The sequence below is a fragment of the Sminthopsis crassicaudata genome, chromosome 3 (assembly GCF_048593235.1).
Source record: "Sminthopsis crassicaudata isolate SCR6 chromosome 3, ASM4859323v1, whole genome shotgun sequence".
Taxonomy (NCBI): domain Eukaryota; kingdom Metazoa; phylum Chordata; class Mammalia; order Dasyuromorphia; family Dasyuridae; genus Sminthopsis; species Sminthopsis crassicaudata.
In genome coordinates, this window is record NC_133619.1 from 334,148,059 (window position 1) to 334,168,375 (window position 20,317).

At 36.1% G+C, this 20,317-nt stretch overlaps 1 protein-coding gene across 1 annotated transcript in view; it reads right to left on the bottom strand.

Annotated features, from left to right (window-relative positions):
- Positions 1-498: 498 nt before the first annotated feature.
- MUC13 (mucin 13, cell surface associated) overlaps positions 499-20,317 on the bottom strand; it is a 28,597-nt gene continuing 8,778 nt past the window's right edge. The window contains exons 4-12 of the mRNA XM_074302101.1: positions 19,676-19,779; positions 14,543-14,601; positions 13,395-13,537; positions 10,554-10,670; positions 9,269-9,383; positions 8,021-8,058; positions 6,546-6,630; positions 3,532-3,766; positions 499-1,298 (exon numbers count right to left, since the gene is read on the bottom strand). Coding sequence (XP_074158202.1) covers positions 3,532-3,766; positions 6,546-6,630; positions 8,021-8,058; positions 9,269-9,383; positions 10,554-10,670; positions 13,395-13,537; positions 14,543-14,601; positions 19,676-19,779 — 896 coding nt within the window. The 3' untranslated portion in view covers positions 499-1,298. The remainder of the gene's footprint in view (positions 1,299-3,531; positions 3,767-6,545; positions 6,631-8,020; positions 8,059-9,268; positions 9,384-10,553; positions 10,671-13,394; positions 13,538-14,542; positions 14,602-19,675; positions 19,780-20,317) is intronic.

Sequence of the window (20,317 nt, forward strand, 5' to 3'; positions counted from 1 at the left end):
TACTTAGTTAAATTAGGAAGCTACAAGGTAGCCTGCTTTTTCCCCTTGCAAAACTCCATTCCAAATACTTTTCTTGATCCTTCTTAATTCTAGTGACTTGCCCTTATTTCCAATTTATTTTATGTGTGCGCATATATGTGTGTATATATATGTATGTATATGTGTGTATAGTTTTTATACTGTTGTTGCATATTTTCTCCTTCTTTAGACTATGAACTCCTTAAGAGCCATTTTATAACCTCAGTGCTTAGCAAGTGCATATAATAGGTGCTTAATAAGCGTTTAATGACTGACTTGCTCTTTTTCTTCTCCAGCATCAGACTTAAATATCTTAGAGTTGTAATTTGTGGTGGTTAGTGTCCTGGGTTCCGTTTCTCCCGATTCTATACCCTTTCACCACAGGGTGATATCCCAGTTCCACAGTCAACTCTGTTTGTCTCACTGCTTATCTGGAGTAGATAAGTTTGGATGGTAGTTTACCCAGGTACAAATATAACTTAGAATACCAAAGCAATAGGAACCAATACTCTATTTCAAAGACATTTTATTAAGTGTGGGTACAGATTATTTTTGTTCCCCATACACCTTGATTTTTAATAAGACTTCCTAGATTTCCTTTTCAATATGAAAGAAAATAAATTCTAGAGTTCATCAAGAATATCCAAACAAATAAAATAAAGAGATATTATTTAAGGTCATAATTTATCACACTTCCTTATACTTAGCAAGTTTCTTACATCCCCTGGGGGCACAGGTACCTCAGGTCCAGAGCCCCTGATGTAGAAGTTTGTCCAACACAATACAAAACAAAAGCAAGATACTAAGATTGTTTTCTTCATCTGGCTTTTCAATATGGTATCTTCTTATGGCCTTCCTTGCCCTTGTAATTCCCCTGAAACAGCCTAATAGATTTGTAACTATCAAGTTGAAGACTCCCAAGATCATCTCTTAGACAGATAACAGAACCATATGACTAAGAGGGATGGCAATGATGTGATACAAAGGACTCTCACTTTTGAAGTCAACATGGAGGGCATCTTAGCAGGCTTTGACTATGTCCCTACTTCAAATTGATTTTAAAAACAACAATAGCCTCATAACACCCAATAACTTCTTTATGTTTAGTGAATAAATAATTGTCATTTCAACCAGTTGTGACTTCCAAATACTAGAAATCTTAAGAAATCCAGTCATTTCATGTGCCATCTCTTCCTCTACTATATATCACTTGATTTGGAACTCAAAATCTGGGTCACAGTTCATTGATGAATGGTTGGAGGCTTCTGGCTTTCATTAACCTGAATAAAGTGAAGGAGAAGAAGAAAGCAAATATAGTTTAATCTGACAATAATTAAACAGTTATATTGTGTAGAATCCTGTGTCAGAAGTGGGGAAAGTAAACAATCTTCATAAGACAAGGCCTCTGTCCTATGGAAGAAACATGATGGAAGTATGTATTTGAGTGATGGTTAAAATAATAAATGCTCAAATGAATAAATGTCTGTTCATTGGCTGATGATCTAAAGTCTTCAGGACAGAAAGATCAATGATAGCTAGCTAAAATACCTGCAGTTTCAGTGAGGAGAAGAGTCAAGGTATTATACAGTTAATGCCATTTACCTCTGGATAAGACATAACTACATATGCTTTGATTTTTGTTCAAATTTTTATTACCAAAGATTTGCTTCTCTTAGCTTTTACAGTTCCCTCCCTGAGTCAATAGAAGTCATACTTCTTCTGGCACAAGGATCTGACACCAAAGATGAGCCCTTTGGCTCAGAAGTTGTTCAACACATTTTTGGGGTAGAGTGCAGTATAATGACAAGTAACTCAAGAAAGAATGAGTGGTTGAGGCAAAACTGAAAGGAAGCTGAGCTGTAGAAGTGTTTGGTGACAAAAGGAAAATCTGATGTTGAAAGTATTAGTATTGCACAGGAACCTAGACTGTAAGATCTTTGAACCAAAGTAACATGGGTATGTCTCCAAGATCACTGAAGCTGATAACTGCCACTATGAAATTAAGATGCTTGCTCCTTGGAAGGAAAACTATGGCAAATTTGGATAGCATACTAAAAATCAGAGACATTATTTTGTCAGCAAAAGTCCATAGTCAAAGAAAGCTCTGATTTTTCCACTATGACTGTGAGAGTTAGCCTAAAAGAAAAACTGAGTGTTACAGAATCAACACTTTTGATTTGTAATGATGGAAAAAACTTTTGCGAATCCCTTGGACAATAAGGAGATTAAAATGGTCAATACTTGAAGAAATTAATTGCCCATTGAAAGGACAAATACTAAAGTTGAAGCTTAAATACTCTGGCCACATAATAAGATGTTAGGACTCATTGAAAAAAGCCCTGATGTTGGGAAAGATTGGGGGGCAAAAGAGGGAGATGGCAGAAGATGAGATTGATAGTGTCAAGGAAGCAATGGACCTAAGCTTATATAGTCTTTGGGAATTAGTGGAGGATATTAGAGTCTAACATGCCATGGTCCATGGGATGTCAAACAGTCAGACATGATTGAAAAACAACAACAATGGGACATACAAATGGAGCTATCAAGAAGAGACTAGCAGTCAGGTAAGAAAGATTAAAGTTGGATAAATATAATTGGAAATCATTTTCATAGAAATGATCATTGGATCCAATGGAGGTCATGAGATCACCAAGAGAAAGCCTCAAGGTCAAGACAGCCCTGAGGGTATTCCCTTCTATAGAAAATGGGGACATGAGAGAAGAGACTGAAAAGGAGATCAAGAAGGAATGTCTTCATAGAAAGGAAGGGAACCATAACAAAGCAAAAATACAAAGGGAAGGGAGAACGTGTTTAACACATCCAAATGCTGCAAAGAAGTCATGACAGATGAGAACAGATGAAAGGCTACTAGTCTTAATAAGAAAGAGGTCACAACGTGGGAGAGAGCAGTTTCAGTTGAGTGGTAAGGATGGAGACTAGATTTCATGAAGTAAAGAAGTAAGGAAGTGAGAAGGTGGAATAGATGAATTAAACAGAGCAGATTTGTTTTATTAGACTCTGTTCTGTTTTATTTAGACTTTGACTAGAAAAAAAAAGAATGATTTAAGATGAGAGTCTGAGGGCCTGGTAGTTATTTCCCATATCTATTAATTACAACCTAAATTCCAATTACCTTGTGCATCACATTAAAACATTCAGTAAACAGCAGACTGTGACAAGAGAAAGTCACCTAATTAAGTACATTCATCTGGGCTCTATTTTCTCTGTCTCTCTCTCTCTGTCTCTGTCTGTCTGTCTGTCTATCCCTCTCTCTGTCTCTGTCTGTCTGTCTGTCTATCCCTCTCTCTCTGTCTGTCTCTTTCTCTCCCTTCCTCCCTCTCTTCATTTCTATCTCTATTCCCCCCTCTCTCCCCTCTTCCCCCCCTCCCTTTTCTTTCCCTCTTCCCCCGCCCCAACCGCCTCTCTCTCTTTCTCCCAGTCTCTCTCTCTCTGACTGACATTTCTCCCACATACATTACTTTGAAAAGCCCAGCAGGAATGTTTAATGCTTACCTAATAATCTCGTTTTGGCATAGCCCTTGGGAAATATGAATTTTCATGTACATCTTCATAGGGATTACTTTTCACATTGCTTTGGTTCTTTGGAAATTGAACAATATTGACCCTGGGGAAAAGGCCCCCAGAGGACATGGCTGGATTGTTGAACCCTGTAGTCTCCAGCCTCACATTACTGACGTCACTATTAATCAGATTGTCCTCTTCTCCACTCTTTCCCTTCTTTTTTGATCTGAAATGAGAAATCTACCCTTAGGGATCTTGGAAAGTTTGTTACACCAATAATATAAAGGGGGAAAGTAGAATATTAAAAGACTTGAGAGGTAGCATAGTGCTAATATATATGTTGGACTTGAAGTCAGGAAGACCTGAGTGCAAATCCTCCTGCAGATAATTTCTAGTTATGTGACCATGGAGCAGCTAGGGGGTGCTAGAGTGCATAGAGCACTGGGTCTGGAACCAGGAAGACTCATTTTCCTGAGTTCAAATCCAACCTCAGACACTTCCTGTGTAATCATAGGCAAGTCACTTAATCCTCAAGTTTCCTCATCTGTAAAATGAGCTGAAGAAGGAAATGGCAAGTCATTCTAGTATCTTTGTCCAAAAAAACCCCATATGGGATCATATGAGTCCGACAAGACTGAAATGACTGAACAACAATACATGATTGAATCATTAAGTCTTTCCTCCTCAGTTTCCTCATTTGTAAAAGAGAGATAATAATAGCACCTACCTCACAGAATTGTTATGAAGATCAAATGAGATAACATATAAAGAGCAATGTACAAACCTTAAAAACAGTATACAAATGTTAGCTATTATTACTATCATTTGCAAAGATCAATTATGACTTCCAAGGATTGACAGTAGTGAAATATCATTCTTGATTGCTAACAGAGAGTCAACATACTGAAAGGTCACCATGAGTCACACATTGTCAGACATGGCTAATGTACTACTTTGTTTTGCTTAATTGTCTCCTCTGTTACAACGAAGAATTCTATCAGGGATAGGTAGAGTCATTGTTAAGGGGATGATCATTAAAAAATACCCATCAATAAAAAAATATATATTTTTTTAAGAAAGGGCAATATAAAAGATTACAGAATGTCAGAGAAGAAAAGGACCTTTGAGATCACTATTTTGACCCTTAATTTTACAGATGAGTAACCTGAAGTCCCCAGAGGACAGAGGCTTATCTATGGCCCCCAAACTTTTGAGGAGTAGAGCTGGATATGGAACCCAGATTGTCTGTATCCCAGTCTACTGGTTTTTTCCACTATGCCACAATGCTTTTTATATGCATGTTTTTTTTAAACAGATTCAGTAAGAAAGGCTGGATTCTTAGCCATCAACTACCACTGGCTCTCATGGGAATTTATTATTTATCTTAGAGTTTTGTTTTTCAAAGGTTGTACAAGGTACAATATACACAGCTCTGACAGACATAGTCTCTGTGTCATTAGACAGAGAATTTTTCTCCTCCAGGACTCAGTAGCATCAGGCATTTCAAACTTCAGATTTTAAAATGAGGCATTCCTAGTGTGTTTCAGTAATGCTTGAGGAAAGGAAGCAACATCTATCTTGTGCCCAGTAGATATTATAGATCAACAATTAAATGCCCTCCATTTAATGGTACAAAATATCCATATGCTGAACTGCTCGTAAAAAAAATTACATTTAACTGTATCTTTTTCTTTCTTTCTTTCTTTCTTTCTTTCTTTCTTTCTTTCTTTCTTTCTTTCTTTCTTTCTTTCTTTCTTTCTTTCTTTCTTTCTTTCTTTCTTTCTTTCTTTCTTTCTTTCTTTCTTTCTTTCTTTTTTTCCCTGAGGCAATTGGGGTTAAGTGACTTGCCCAGGGTCACACAGCCAGGAAGTGTTAAGGGTCTGAGACCAGATTTGAACTCAGGTCCTTCTATCCACTGTGCCACCTAGCTGCCCCAACTGTGTCTTTTTTTTTTTTTTTTTAACAAAAAGGGTAGACAATTGCTATTTCTGATGTTTGAGAATATTGGGAGAATACCTAAGAATTGCAACAGTGACTAGACAGACCAAGAAGAATATCCTGGCAATGGAAGCATTAAAACTATGATATAGGTCACAAGGCCTTGACCTGGCCTCTTTAGGAGGAAACCAGGAAATTTCTAATGTTCCTTTAGAATAAGAATAAATGAATTTTCTTCCTTCCTCCAAAAGGGATAAATATTCCCATCCATATATATTTCTTAAATAAAGGATGAATGAATATTTTTCAAAGTATGTATGCTTAAAATCATGGCAGTGAAAATGTGGAGCTTGCCATTATATATTATTTGTGATATTACATATATATGGCAACTGAAGTTAAATGACTTGCCCCAAGTCATACAGCTAGTAAGTATTAAGTGTCTAAAGCCACATTTGAATTCAGATCTTCCTGACTCCAAATAAGCCAGAAAGGATCCTTATTTGGTTGAGATTAGATTGTTTGCTGTGGGGAAACAGGGAGCTATTATAGATTCTTGAGTGAGGGAAAGAAAAATAGAGTTAAAAATTCAACTAGGTGATATATAGACACATTTCCTTTTCTTAGAGCCCAGGACAGGCTTTCCAACTAAATGGAAATGTCGATAGACATTGTGCATTTTAGTGTAATGGGAAGGAATACAAGGGCTTAAAAAGCAAGATTTCAAATAGTTCTGAAATCTTGTGACTCACTAGATCCTGTTTGAAAAATAAGAAAATAATAATAATAATTATTATATTACCAGCTTCACACAGTAGGTATGAGGAAAGTACTTGGTCCAAAGGAAAAAGCACCAACTCTTTGCGTTTGAATCACACCTTTCATGTTTACTGTGTAATCCTGAACAAAGTACTTAAATTTTCTGTGTCTGGATTTGGAGTTTAGTGGTAAAATGAGAGGAATAAGCTAGATGGCATCTGAGATCCCTTTCTAGTTCTATGATTTGAAAGCAACAAATCAAGTCAAAGCATTAATTGCTACAGATCTGGAAAGGAAGAGTTTTTTACCTGGCTAAGACAATCAACCCAATTATTGCACCCAAGAGGATGGCCCCACCAATGGCATACAGCACAGTGAAGATCAACATATCCTCTGAAAGACAGAGAGGCAACATCATTAATAAATACATTTGACCTACAGATTCATTTCTCTTCAACTTGCCCCTCTATTAGCCATGGATATTTGTGCTGAGAATATTTTTATCTTCCACACCCCCAGGAAAGTCAAATTAATGTTAGTAGCCATATATAGTAGTGTCACCTCTGACACCTAATATCATAGGATGTAATTATTCCAAAATGACTTTTGCAAATTATTCAGCATAATCTGAATCTGTGATTTTTAGAAACGGAATTTGTCAGTAGTATCTTGAGAGGATAGATTTAGAACATGAAGAACACTTAGAGATCTTCTAGTCCATCCCCTTTGTTTTATAGATGACAATATTGAAACTTGGAAAAGTTTATGTGGCTATTCTAGTTACATAGAAGGAAAGGAGTAAAGCTAAAACTTGAACCCACCTCCTCTGCTTCTAAGTCCAATGCTCTTTCGACCACACCATACTATTTCTCTTACTCCTAATCAAACCCTTTATATTTCTTTTTTATGTTAATAGTATTTTCCTCCAAATACATGCAAAGATAGTTTTCAACATTCACCTTTGCAAAACCTTGTATTCCAAATTATTCTCCCCCTCCCCCCTGCTTCCCCAAGACAGCAAACAATAGGACATAGGTTAAACATGTGAAATTCTTCTAAACATATTTCTATATTTGTCATGCTGTGCAAGAAAAATACATCAAAAGGGAAAAAAAAACACAAGAAAGAAAAAAATAGCATCCCAGGAAGTGATGATGGAAGGAGACAGCTTGTGAGGAAGATTTCTCCTGTTCCCAGGGGAAAAGCCACTTGACACTGAAATCTTAACTCCACTATAAAATGCTCAGCACAACTTATTCTGGAGATATTGTTCAATTGTATACAACTCATGGAACTCTTAGGGATTTTCTTGGCAAAGGTACTGAAATGGTTTGCCATTTCCTTCTCCAACTCATTTTATATTTTTGCCAAGAAAATCCCATATGGAGTCACAAAGACTCAGACATGACTAAAAAGAATGAACAACAGTGACATAAACTCCTTGAAGGCAAGTAATGTATATTATCCAATCAATAAATTAACATTTATTAAGCACTAACTATGTGGCAGACATTATGCTAAGTGCTGCAAATACAAAGACATTTTTAAAATCACTGTTTTCAAGGAGCTTGTAGTCTAAAAGGGAGACAATATGCAAACAACTATTTAATATAGTTGTTTATGTTATAACTATTATAATATTAAATATATGGGATAAAATGAGGGGAATCAGTAGTGGCTTTCCCAGAGAGAGCACACTAAGATTATTAATCTTTTCATTGTGCCTTGCACAGTCCTCATTTTGCTAAATTGTTTAAATACTAGAATTAATTATTATACTCACTATCCTTGCAGCCTGTTCCACTGTATCCAAAGTTACATCTAAACAAGAATAAATAATAGGAACAAGTTAAAAGGATTCTAGAGTTAGTCACATCAAAGCTTTCCATCCCTTCTTTTTTCCCTCTAAGTAGACCACTTGCCCTTAGCTATGACTGAAGAGCCCAATCACCCAGTAACTCTCCTCCAAATTTCATGGAAAGACTCCTCAACTTTAGAGCAGTCAATTCATAGAATCATGGAATGTCATAGCTTGAAGGTACCTTTGTATTTCCCTAGTCTAATGCCCCTTGTGCAGTTGAGGACCTGGGGAAATAAGTGGTGAGCCATTGTTAGAATTCTTACAAGGAGCCAAGTCACTGGAATGGGATGGAGACAATAATTATCTAATTTAGCATGGTTCAGTATGATTGATCTGATCCTATAAGGAGATGTTATGGGCCAGAACTTGAAACAAGGTGCTTAGTTCACACCTTTAAAGGAGTTCACACCTTTAAGAGAGCATAAATAAGGAGGAGTTCACAAACTCACTCTGGGACTTCCAGGAGATTCACAAATAGGATTGACTTCCTGGAGATTCACAAGCCCACCCACAAGCCCACTCTCTGGGAGAAGGAGTCAAGAGTCATTCCAACTTCCACCTTTGTGCTGGATGGAGACATTGGGGGAACTTTGGAGAGTCACAACTAGGATTGACTTCTGAGAGATTCACAAGCCCACAGAAACCCACAATCCCACTCTCAGAGGTGGCAAGATTCATTCCCACTTCCACCTTTGTGCTGACTAGAGACATTTGGACAAGAGTTCTTGGGGAGCAAGGAGAGAGATAGGCCTTTAAGAAAGTTAACTGGGCCCAGGAAAAGATTCAGGATTTTGAAGGACACAATAAAGGATATGGACTTTAACTCCTGGCTGCATTTGGGGTTATTGGAACTGAACTGAAACTAAGGCTGCCTCCAGAAGCTCCCCAAGAAACCTGATCCCAGAGAACAATTATAATTTAGAGAAGAGAACATTCCAAGCCATGGTCACACAACAGAATTGGGCCTGAACCCAAATCTCTGAGTCTTAGACCATACATTCATATGGCCCTACATGATCTTCACTTCATTCTTTCATAGCTCAATAGCAAATCCACATATTACAAATCAACTTCATGATCTGCTGTGTTTCTATCAGCCAGTGCCAACTTGATTCATACATCCCTCTTTCTCCCACCTCTGGCAAAATAATCAAAAGTGATTCTACTTACTCTTGACAGATGCTTCCCTTCTTGAAGTAGCCGGGTAGGCATTCACACTCTGGAATCTGGGAGCCAGATTGAACACATTGCTTATTGTTTTTTTCACTGCATTCGGAGTCACAAACTGTAGAAGGTATGGGAAAAAAGCTATTTCAAATATTACATTGGCAATCACAGCTTTGTTCTTAAGAAAAAGAGCTCTGTTGTCAGGAAACTTCCATAGAGGACATTCCTCTATCTATGCATATCTAGTGGCCTAACAATAGAGGCCCTCTTAGAGCAAGAGTTCCAACCTAAGGGACACTCATCTTATTGAGATATTCCAGAAACTCTGAATCAATTTCTGGTCAATGATGTTGCAAAAAAAATTTGTTGGATAAGTAAAATTCATTAATCTCTTTATTCTAATTCCTATGTACATATATATATATATATATATATATATATATATATGTATATGCTATAATGTCTTTCCTTTCAAATTAAGGATAGGAAAAAGAACATTTACTAAAAAGCCGCAGGGTACAGTGATTAAAAAAAAAATGGGATCCCTTGTCTTAGAAAATATGTTTTTTTATCTTAAATTTTTTCAATTAATAAACAATTTTTCTCTCTCTTTCAAATTAAAAACAAAATAAAACAAAAATCTTTGTAATAAATATGCATATTAGTTTGTCTTTTTTTTTTTCTTATGGAGTTTTATGGATCACTGAGAGGTGACTTGTTCAGTATCATAGTCAGTATCTGTTAGAAATGAAACAAACCCAGGCTTCCCTGAGTCTGAGGCTAGGACTCTGTACACTATGAGAAAGCAACTTGGTAAAGCCCTGAACACAGAGTGAGGAAGACCTCAGTTTAAATCCCCACCTCAGAATGGATCCTAATCTTTTTGCAAGTCACTCACTTTTTTTCTGTCTCAGTTTCGTCATCTAGAAAATGGGAATAATAATAGCATCTACATTATATGGGATCATATGAGATCATATAAGTAAGGTACTTTGCAGACCTTAATGTCCTATATTGATGCTAGCCATTATGATGTCAAGCTGCCTTACATAAGGGAACTGAGGCAAAGGAATTTGTCCAGGATCACACAAGCTTGTAAGTGTCTGAGGCAGGATGTGAATTCAGATCCTCCTCATTCTAAGTCCAGTTCTCTATCCCTCACTCCATGCTTTCACCATCTAAATCTGAAAGTGAAATTAGACAGAAGTACCTAGCACACTCAGCAGTGTAAACATAAAGGTAGAAGATTGCCAATAGATTGCCAATAGAAAAATACCCATTACTTTACCTGAGCAAGAAGAAGACAAAGGAAAGGGTCTTGCTAATCCTTCTCGGCATTTACATTGGAAGCCATTTGAGCAATCCTCACTGTCATCACAACCATTTGAGATGCATACATTCTCTCCTAAATGAGGAAAGTGAGCAAATCAATATTTATTCAGGAAATTGGTGGTGGTCATCTCTTTTATGGCAAACTCAATATATCTGATAGCACTCATTATCCTTGTTCTAAATTCTAAATTAATCCAATGCTGCTAAGGTACAACCATCCTTCCAGTTTACCAGATCTGTAACCTTGAGATCATTCTCAGCTTCTCATTTTCATTTATTCTATATATCTCAATGGTTATAAATTTTATTTGATCTCCCTATCTCAAGAATCTCTTCCTTCTCCATTCCATCCTTCTCTTGGCTGTTAAAACGTCTTTTTCTAAAGCACTGATTGGTCCACGTCATGCCTATTCCCTTATTTTAAGTTCCAATGGTTCCTTCTTACCTCAGTATCTAAGAAAAACTCTTTTATTTGGCAATTTGGACCACAACTTGATCCTTCTAACCTTTTCACAAAATGCAATATCCAGCTTTATGGACTTACTTGCTGTCTGAACTTACAATGCTACATCTCCTACTTCCATGCTTTTAAAGTACTTTATGCCTGTAATCGATTTCTTTACCTCCTCCTCTCAATATGTCTGGTTTCCTTCAAAACTCAGCTTAACCATTACATTCTATGTGAAGTCTTTCCTGATTCCCTGAGCTATTAATGTCTTCTTTTTAACTACCTTATATTAATTTTGTATATATCATGTTTACAATTATATATGTATGTGTTGTCTTCCTCTGCTAGAATATAAATTTCTTGAGAATTGTTCATGTTTGTCTTCATATCATCATGGTTTAGCACAGTGCCTCAATGGTTAATAAGTGCCTCATAAATGCTTATTGGTTAATTGATTCTTGGGGCAGGGTTGGGGGGAGGGGACCCACAACATCATAATAGAAAATGAAAATTAGAAATTATAATGACCAAACTTGGCCCTAGAGAAGAGATATGAGAAAGCACATCCCTATCTTCTATGCAGAATTAAGAGACTAAGAGTATGAACAACCACAAACTACAATATCAGCCTTAGTTAATATATAGGTTAGTTCTATTGAACTGGTTTGATTTTCTCCTTTTTATTTTTTCTAAGGATGACTCTCTGAGAAAAGGAGAAGAAAAGATAACATTGGGAAATTTGTAGGTGATATAAACAAAAGATATCAATAAAAACCTATTAAAATACCTGAAGAATCTTTTTCTGCATTAAAAAATACCTTACAGAAGCTATGATCTTAAGATAGACCAAGTGGTACAGTGGATAGATAGAGCTCTAGGTCTAGAGTCAGGAAAATCTCAGTTTAAATTTAACTTCAGACATTTCCTAAATGGATGACACTGACCACATCATTAAAAAAATCTTTGTTTGCCTCAGTTTCTTCAGATATAGAAAAATGAGCTGGAGAAGGAAATGACAAACCAACCTAGTATCTTTGCCTAGAAAACCCCAATATGGAGTCACAGAGAGTCAGATGCAACTGAACACCAACATTTACCGCTATTGTTATTCAAAGTGGATCTTTCAAGTGTTATTTTTCACAGGCCATGTCAGCAACAATAGAAGTGTATTATTAATGTGAACTATCTTCCCATCACAAAGAAGCCCAAATCTTGCTTGTATAGAAAAATGTGAATTCAGAGTCTATTGCTAAGTCATCCATCTTGTCTCCAATCTAGTTAGCATCTTTAAAGACATTCATTACTACCTTTGAGACAACCTTGATAGGAATTTAGCTTTCCTGGACTCTCTTATTACCATAAGTTAACACAGTCATAAAGTAAATTCTTCCAACTTCAATTGCATAAGAAAAGAGAGTTAGCTTTCTCAAACTAGCTTGATGTGCATATCTTTAGACAGGTCTGGGACCTGGTCTGCCAGATGCATTCCTTCTAGCTCTCTGACCCTCCCTCTTCATTTTGAGACTTTGTTTCTGGGAAACCCCAAGACTGTATTTTCCTTGTAAGCGATATGGTTATGATGAAGATCTTTGCCAAATTCTCTTCATGACTAAATCCACTATGAGGTACTTCTTTCTCTCCCTCATAGTGCCTTCCCTTTAAGGGCATCTTTCTCCTTATTCTAGCTAACTCTTGGTTGGTCTGCTAAACTCCTCTAAGTCTCTGAACAGCCAGTCAAAGGGTAGGTCTCATGGCATATTTCTCTAATGGATTCTTCCAAATTCCTTTCCTTTCTAACTATATGCTCTCCCAACTCTATTTCATATTTGCCACTCCTGATGTCTATTTTATCTCTTTCTCCTAAATAAACTTTCCTTTTGGCAAAGAGAATGGCCATTGTGAATTTGTCACATGTTTATTTCAAACTAGGTTTGAAAACTACCTCAATCTCATAATTACAGTTGTGTCATGTGCCAAAGATTGAGACAGAAAGGAACCCAAGTTGTCAAAAATCTCCATTTTTTTGCTCCAGTCTGAGCATGGCCATCTCATTTCTTCTCTCTCTCCCTGTCCCCTGGCTACTTTTTCATTATCCCAATGGGAACATGGGTACAAGAAGTAAAGATAAAAATCCAACTTGCCATTTTGATTATTTATGGGCAACTGTTAGCACTCAAAGAATAAAAGAAAAGGGGGTGATTTGGCTAAAATGAAATATTGGTATTATCTGTGAATTTAATTATTAAGGCTTTGAAAAGGTTATCACTACATTTCATGTAAACAGCTCTTAAATGAACTTGAAATTGGCAGATCTTTCCATGAATTTTAAAGAAATTATACTAGCCTTACCTTTGTAAGTAATATTATGATCTTTCTCTTCTTGACTACGTATAGCTTCATTGACTTCATTCTCTGTTGTGTTTGAAGTTATGTTAAATAAGTTTGTGATCATTATTTCAACTTCTTCTATGCTACGCATTTTAGACATTGTTCTAGAAAGAAATGCAGAGGATAAATGCCTAGTGAATTACAGATTACATTTGAAGACCCTTAGGGAAAATTATTAACTACCCCCAAACCTAAAATCTAGTTCAATTTTCTATTCAAGCAATTTTAAACTCTTTAATTTAGTCAGACATAGAATTACCTAACTTATACTGGAGGGAACTATCTGCCTTTCCAATAAAATTAGAGTTAATCATTGATCCTTTGGGAGACAGTTGGGTGTCACAGTAGATAAAATATTGGACTTGCAGTCAGGGATACTTGAGTTCAAATCCAGCCTCAGACACAATTAGCTGTTTGACCCTGGGCAAGCCAATTAATGGTTGCTTCAGTTTCCTCAGCTAGAAAATGGAAAAAAACACAATAATACCTACCTCCCACGAATTTTAAAAGGACAAAACGAGATATTTGTAAAGTGCTATGCAAACTTCAAAGTACTATAAAAATTTCCAGCAAGAGTGTACCATCACTCTTAAGCCTGAAGTGTCCTAGTGTCCAGAGTGCTGGGACCAAAGTCAAGAAGACTCAATTTCATGAGTCCAAATCTAGCCTCAAATACTTCCTAGCTGTCAGAACTTGGATAGGTCACTTAACCCAGTCTGCCTCATTCTTCATAAAATGAGCTGGAAAAGAAAGTGTCAAACTAATTCAGTATCTTTACCAAGAAAACCCCAAATGGGGTCATAGAGAGTAAAACAACAGAACAACAAAAAGACTTGTTTTCAAGGAAGAAAAAGAGAGGAAAGACAATGATGTAAAATTTATTTTTGTTTCTTTTGTCAGGAAGCCCTGAATCAGAAAATTTGTACAGAATAAATCCAGGCCCTTTTTTAGAAGGAGTTTTAAAAACCATGCTGCTCTTCCTACTTCCCCCTATTCAGGCAGTGGCCCCAAGGGAAGAGTAAAAATGGTGTCTTATGGCAAGAATGATAGAGAAATGAGGCAGCACAGCTCTTTGGGAAAAATTAGGACCAAACCAGCCCCTAACTTACTGTAGGCTGAGAATTACTGTTTGTCCAAACGTAGAATCAATGCGAAATGCAGACTGAAACTATAAAAGAGAAGAATTTTGATTACGACTATAGCATAAAAGTGAAATTCAATTATCAACAGAAATGAGTTTGAAAATTAATCTAATTATACATCATTTGTCAGCATATAGACATTTATTAAGTTTTTTCCCCCTTAAAGAACATTTTTATTATTATTTCTTTATGAATCTGTCTTACCAAGTAGTACAGTGGGAGAACTTGGGGTACAGAGTCAGAAAAAGTCAAGTTCAAATCTGGCCTCAGATGCTTACTAGCTATGCCTTGAGATAGATGATTTCATTCATCACTGTTTGTCTCAGTTTCCTCAACTTCAAATGGACATAAATAACATTACCTACCTCTCAGGGCTGTTGCAAGGATCATCTGACATAATATTTGTAAAATGCTTAGGACAGTGCTTGGCACAGAACAGGTACTATGTAAGTGTTAGTTATTACTATTGTTGTTGCTATTATCCAACATGAGATAGTAGATAGAATTCTTAAATTGAAGTTAGAATGGGTTCAAATATTGTTTCAGTTGCCTAAGAGTTACATAACTAAAGGCAAATAATCTATCAGTGCCTCAGTTTCTTCATCTGTAAAATATAGATAATTGCAACTACTTCACAGGGTTACAGTAAAGCTCAAATGTATATGGATAATTATAATTCCAGGTAGAATACTTTTAGTATTAGAAAAAAAGGAATCCTATGTTCAGATAAAGGAGAGATGACTTCCATTTGAAGGGTATTGAAAAATATTTCATGGAGGTGTTTGCATTTAAGTTGGAATTTAAGGGGCAGCTAGGTGGCGCAGTGGATAGAGCACCAGCCTTGAATTCAGGAGGACCCGAGTTCAAATCTGGCCTCAGACACTTAACACCTCCTAGCTGTGTGACCCTGCGCAAGTCACTTAACCCCAGCCTAAAATTAAAAAAAAAAAAAGTTGGAATTTAAAGGTTGACTATGATTTGGGTAGAAATGAGGAGGTGTGCATTATTATGTGTATATCAGGATGTATGTGTAACTTGCATGCAGATTTGTGTACAGTCACAGAGGAAGTCTCTCAGGCAGAGGGAACCAGTGTGAACTTCCAGTATGGAAGTGGGAGAATTACAAAGCATGACTGGGGAATGATTAATAGTCCCTTTGGCTAAAGAATTGCATACATGGAGGGGAGATGTGGGAGAAAAGACTGGATATAATATGTTGGCTGCTCTCTAAACCCACAGCCATGGCCCCTGATCACTAGGTCTGGTTTGCCATTTAAAGTTCCAATTTCTTTTATTTTCACCATTTTTACAGTAACCAAAATGGTACCATGGCCATTACTTCTCTGTTTCAAAGCTTTTGCTTCTCATTTGTGATGAAAAGACAAGAACTGAATAGAAAATTTGATTTTCAAATACATGACTCGGGAAAAACATAAGGAGGGACTGGGAAAATGGTAAAGAGAGAAGTAGAAATAGCATAAATTATCTGCCATAAAAGAGGCAAGAAAAAGCTTTTACTTTGGAAGGGGAAGAAGGTGAGGAAGGGGGAGTGAGTGAACTTTACTCTCATCAAAATTGGCTCAAAGAGAAAATTATATATATATATATATATATATCCAATATGAATATAGAAATCTATCTTACCCTGAAGGATAGTGGGAGGTAGAGGGGATATCAGAACAGGGAAAGGAAGAAGAGGGTGATAGAAGAAAGGCCATATTGGGGTATAAGGGTGGTCAGTAGCAAAACATTTGAGAAGAGTCAAGATGAAAGGAAAGAGAGAATAGAATAAACGGAGTGGGGGGAATACAGTTAGCAATAATAATTAGGAAAATAATTTGAAGCAAGTTTCTCTGATGAAGGCCTCATTTCTCAAATGTATATGGAACCAAGTCAAAAAAAAAAGCCATTCACCATTGATAAGTGATCAAAAGATATGAAATATGACCACAGGACTATAAACTCATGCATATCCTTTGACAACAAAACCACTATTAGGCATAAATACAAAAAGAGATTAAAAAAAAAAAAAGAAAAAGGACCCTATATGTACAAACATATTTATAGCAGCTCTTTTCTCAGGGCAAAAAAAAATTGGAAATTGAGAGAATGCCCATTAATTGAGGAATGGCTGTAAACTGTGGTATATGATTATGATAGAATATTATTGTTCTGTGGGAAATGATGAGCAAGATGCTTTCAGAAAAGCCTTCCTCCATGCAAAATGAAATGTAATCTGCAAAGTAATTACACAATGTAATGTATTGTGTACAAAGCTGGGAGGGTCAGCAATAACTGACTTTGCCATTCTTAGCAATACAATAATTTACAACTACTCTAAAAAACTTATACTGAAAAATGTTATCCATATCCAGTGAAAGAACTGATTGTGTCTGAATACAGACTAAAGCATAAACTCTCTCTCTCTCTCTTTCTCTCTCTCTCTCTCTCTCTCTCTCTCTCTCTCTCTCTCTCTCTCTCTCTCTCTCTTTCTCTCTCTCTCGTCTCTCTTTTTTAACTAATTTATTTTTCTTGAGAGTTTTTGGGTGGCAGGTAGAAGGAAAGGATCTATGTTTTCTTTTGCAACATGAGTTTTATAGAAATGTTTTGCATAACATCACATGTGCCTTTTTAATGGGTGGTGGGGGTAGGGAAAAAAGAATCTAGAACTCAAAGTTTTAAAAACAAATGTAAAAAAATTGTTTTGCAAATAAGAGGGGAAAATTAAAATATCTAATTTTTAAAAAGTCTTTGCTTGTTCAGTTCCTGACTCAGAAAATATCTCCTTTCTGCTTAATTGTACTACAAATATATTTTCTTCAAGAAGACTTCTTTTGACTAACTTTATCCTGCTTTGATTATGTTCTAGTCTATCCATATTTTCTCTCTCTTGCTTTCTCACTGCCTCTTCTATATTCTTTTCTGTATCTTTTTTCTTTCTTTATCTCTCTCCTCTCATTGACAAACAACTTGCTCATACACATCTTTTTATTTATTCTTTTATTGTCCCAGGTCACATATTGCATTTCTCCATGAAAAATTCCAACACATGGAATTCGTGGACATTGTTTTCTATTTCTTCAATTGGTAAGCAATCATTAAATGCTATATAAAGGGTGATGCCCTGGAGATTAAAAAAAAAAAAGAAATGCTTCCTTCCCATATGCATATAAGTATACATATACACACATTGTCTCTGTAACCTCCTTGAAGTTAGAGATAATTTCACATTTGTATACATATATATGTACACACACATATATACGTAATATAAACAAAGTGAATTTAAGGTGATTTTGAGCAGTTGTCTGTATGGAGGGTTAGAAAATACCTCATATAGAAGGTAGGAGTTGTTTTGAATTTCAAAGGAAAAAAGGGAGTATGAGAGGTAGAGGTAAAAAGGGAATACATTCTGGGCCTGAAGGAAATTGAAGGCAAAGACAAGGAGGTGTTATATTTCTGGTGTTGGATGTGAAATGGAGGGTTATATTTGGGGAACAATAGGAGACCAATTTGGCTAAATTATTTGGCTGCATTTATGCCTCAGAAATCAGCAAGAACTACAAATCAGGTCTTGGTTTATCATTTTGCTGATTGTTTAGATTTAAGAAAAGAACAGAGAAATGTTAATAAATGTAGATGAAATTTTAAAATGTGGCCCAAAGCTGATTGTTAAACATTTACTAGTATACTCTCGGTGAAGGGAGAGTAAAAAATAAAGGATGGTTCCCTAATTGTGAACCTTGTGCCTGGAAAGGTGATAATACCCTCAAGGAAAAAAGTGACACATACTGCTCTTATCATGGTAAATACTATTTAGCACTCAACAAATGCTTATTAAAGTTAATTAATTAAATATCCCATTTTAGTAGCCTTATTTTTCATAATGTGGCATAACTCAATAAATACTAGCTTAAAAGGATTGTCTTGCAATTAATTCTAAGTCACCATTTAATAAGTTTATATTGGAGGATCTTGGATCCTTAATGAATATTCTTAATAATCAAGAGTATATTATATCGGGGAAGCTGGATGAGGTAGTAGATAGAGTACTAGGCTTAAAGTCAAAAAGACCTGAGTTAAAATCTGGCCTCAGACACTTAGTAGTTGTGTGACCCTGGGCAAGCCACTTACCCCTAAATGCCTCCAAAAAAAGAGAGTACATTCCATCACATTAATTAGCAGTGAGGGTTGGAAAATACCTTGGAAAGTTCTTAACTTCAGATCAGTCTTTCCATTAAACAATGATTCTCAAGGTCTCTTACTGCATCCAGGGCCATCTCCAGTCTCCTGATCTAAGTCCTGCCACTGGACCCAGATGGCTCTGGAGGGAAAAGTGAGGCAGGTGACTTCACCCAACCCTTCCTCACTTAAACCCGGTTCACTTGCATGTCATGGGATCATGTCCCTGATGTCATGATCTTCTTTGAGGATGAAGAACAATTAAGAACAACAACAATCATCCTTATGGAATGAAACCATAACCAATTCAGAAAAAACAAATTGCCTCTTGTACTTATGTAAGTAGATAAGAATTCAAATTCCATTCACATCTGAGATGAGTTACAATGAAGCCAGAAATGGAAAATGACAATTTTTAAAAACTTAAATAGAATGTATGTGGTATGGATTTTTTGGGATCGCTTTTCTTTTTGCTATCTGTTAGCAATCAAGTCATTCAATTTTTAAAACATCATCTAACAGTTCCTGTATCCATTTTAAAAAATGATTTTCTCAATTGGACTTTGTTTTTCACAAAGCAGCAAGATAGTGATAAAGTGCTGGGTTGGAGTCCAGAGAACCCATGGTTCATCACAACTACTTCATAGCTATGTGACTGTGCACAAGGTCACAAAGTCTCTGGGTCTCAAGTTCTTTATTTGGATAATAATTTGAATAATAACACCTGCCACAAAGGGCTATTGTAAGTATCAAATGAGACCATATATATTAAATTGCTTGGAAATTCTTAAAAGACCACTTTTGGTCTTTTATAAATTGAGATATTGAGAGATAAAATTGAGAGATATTAGTATCATCACAGAGGCAAAATTCAAGGAAAGGCCTAAAAATATTTGTGAAGATTCAGAAAGAACTTACAAATTTTTCTACTTTGAAATGTAAATCCTGATAATTTTGAGACTTTTTGTCATCCAAGCCTGATATGTTCCATGATGTCTTCAATGTCCCAAAAAATGTTTTTCCTGAAAACAAAATATATAGATGACATATTACTCAGATAAAGAGTTTTTAATCTTCTTAACCTACAATTGTCAGTCAAAAAATGAAAGCAAGAGAAGAGAAGACTAGAGGAGAACATGATAGTATTCTTTAAGTCTCTGAAGAACTGTCAGGTTAAAGAGGAATTAAAATTTTATCATGGCTCCCTAATTAGTCTTTGGGAGTTCAGTTTTTTCCCTCTAAACCATCCTTTATAGTGCCATCTGAAATCACCATCCTAATGCAATGATCATACCAAAAATGTACCCAGAAATTTTCAGTGGTTCCCTCATTGCCTGTGGAATAAAGTATGAATTCCTCATCTTGACATGTGAGGATTTCCACAATCTATTTCCTACCTTATTCCCTGATGCTTATTTCCTTTCACATACTCCATTATGGGCAAATTGTCCCGCCTAATAGTTTTCTTTTGTACTGCTCTCATTCGTTGTTCCTATGCCTGAAAGGGGCTCCTCCTATTCTTGGGTCACTCTACTGAAGCCTCTACCTCTTTTTAGGTCC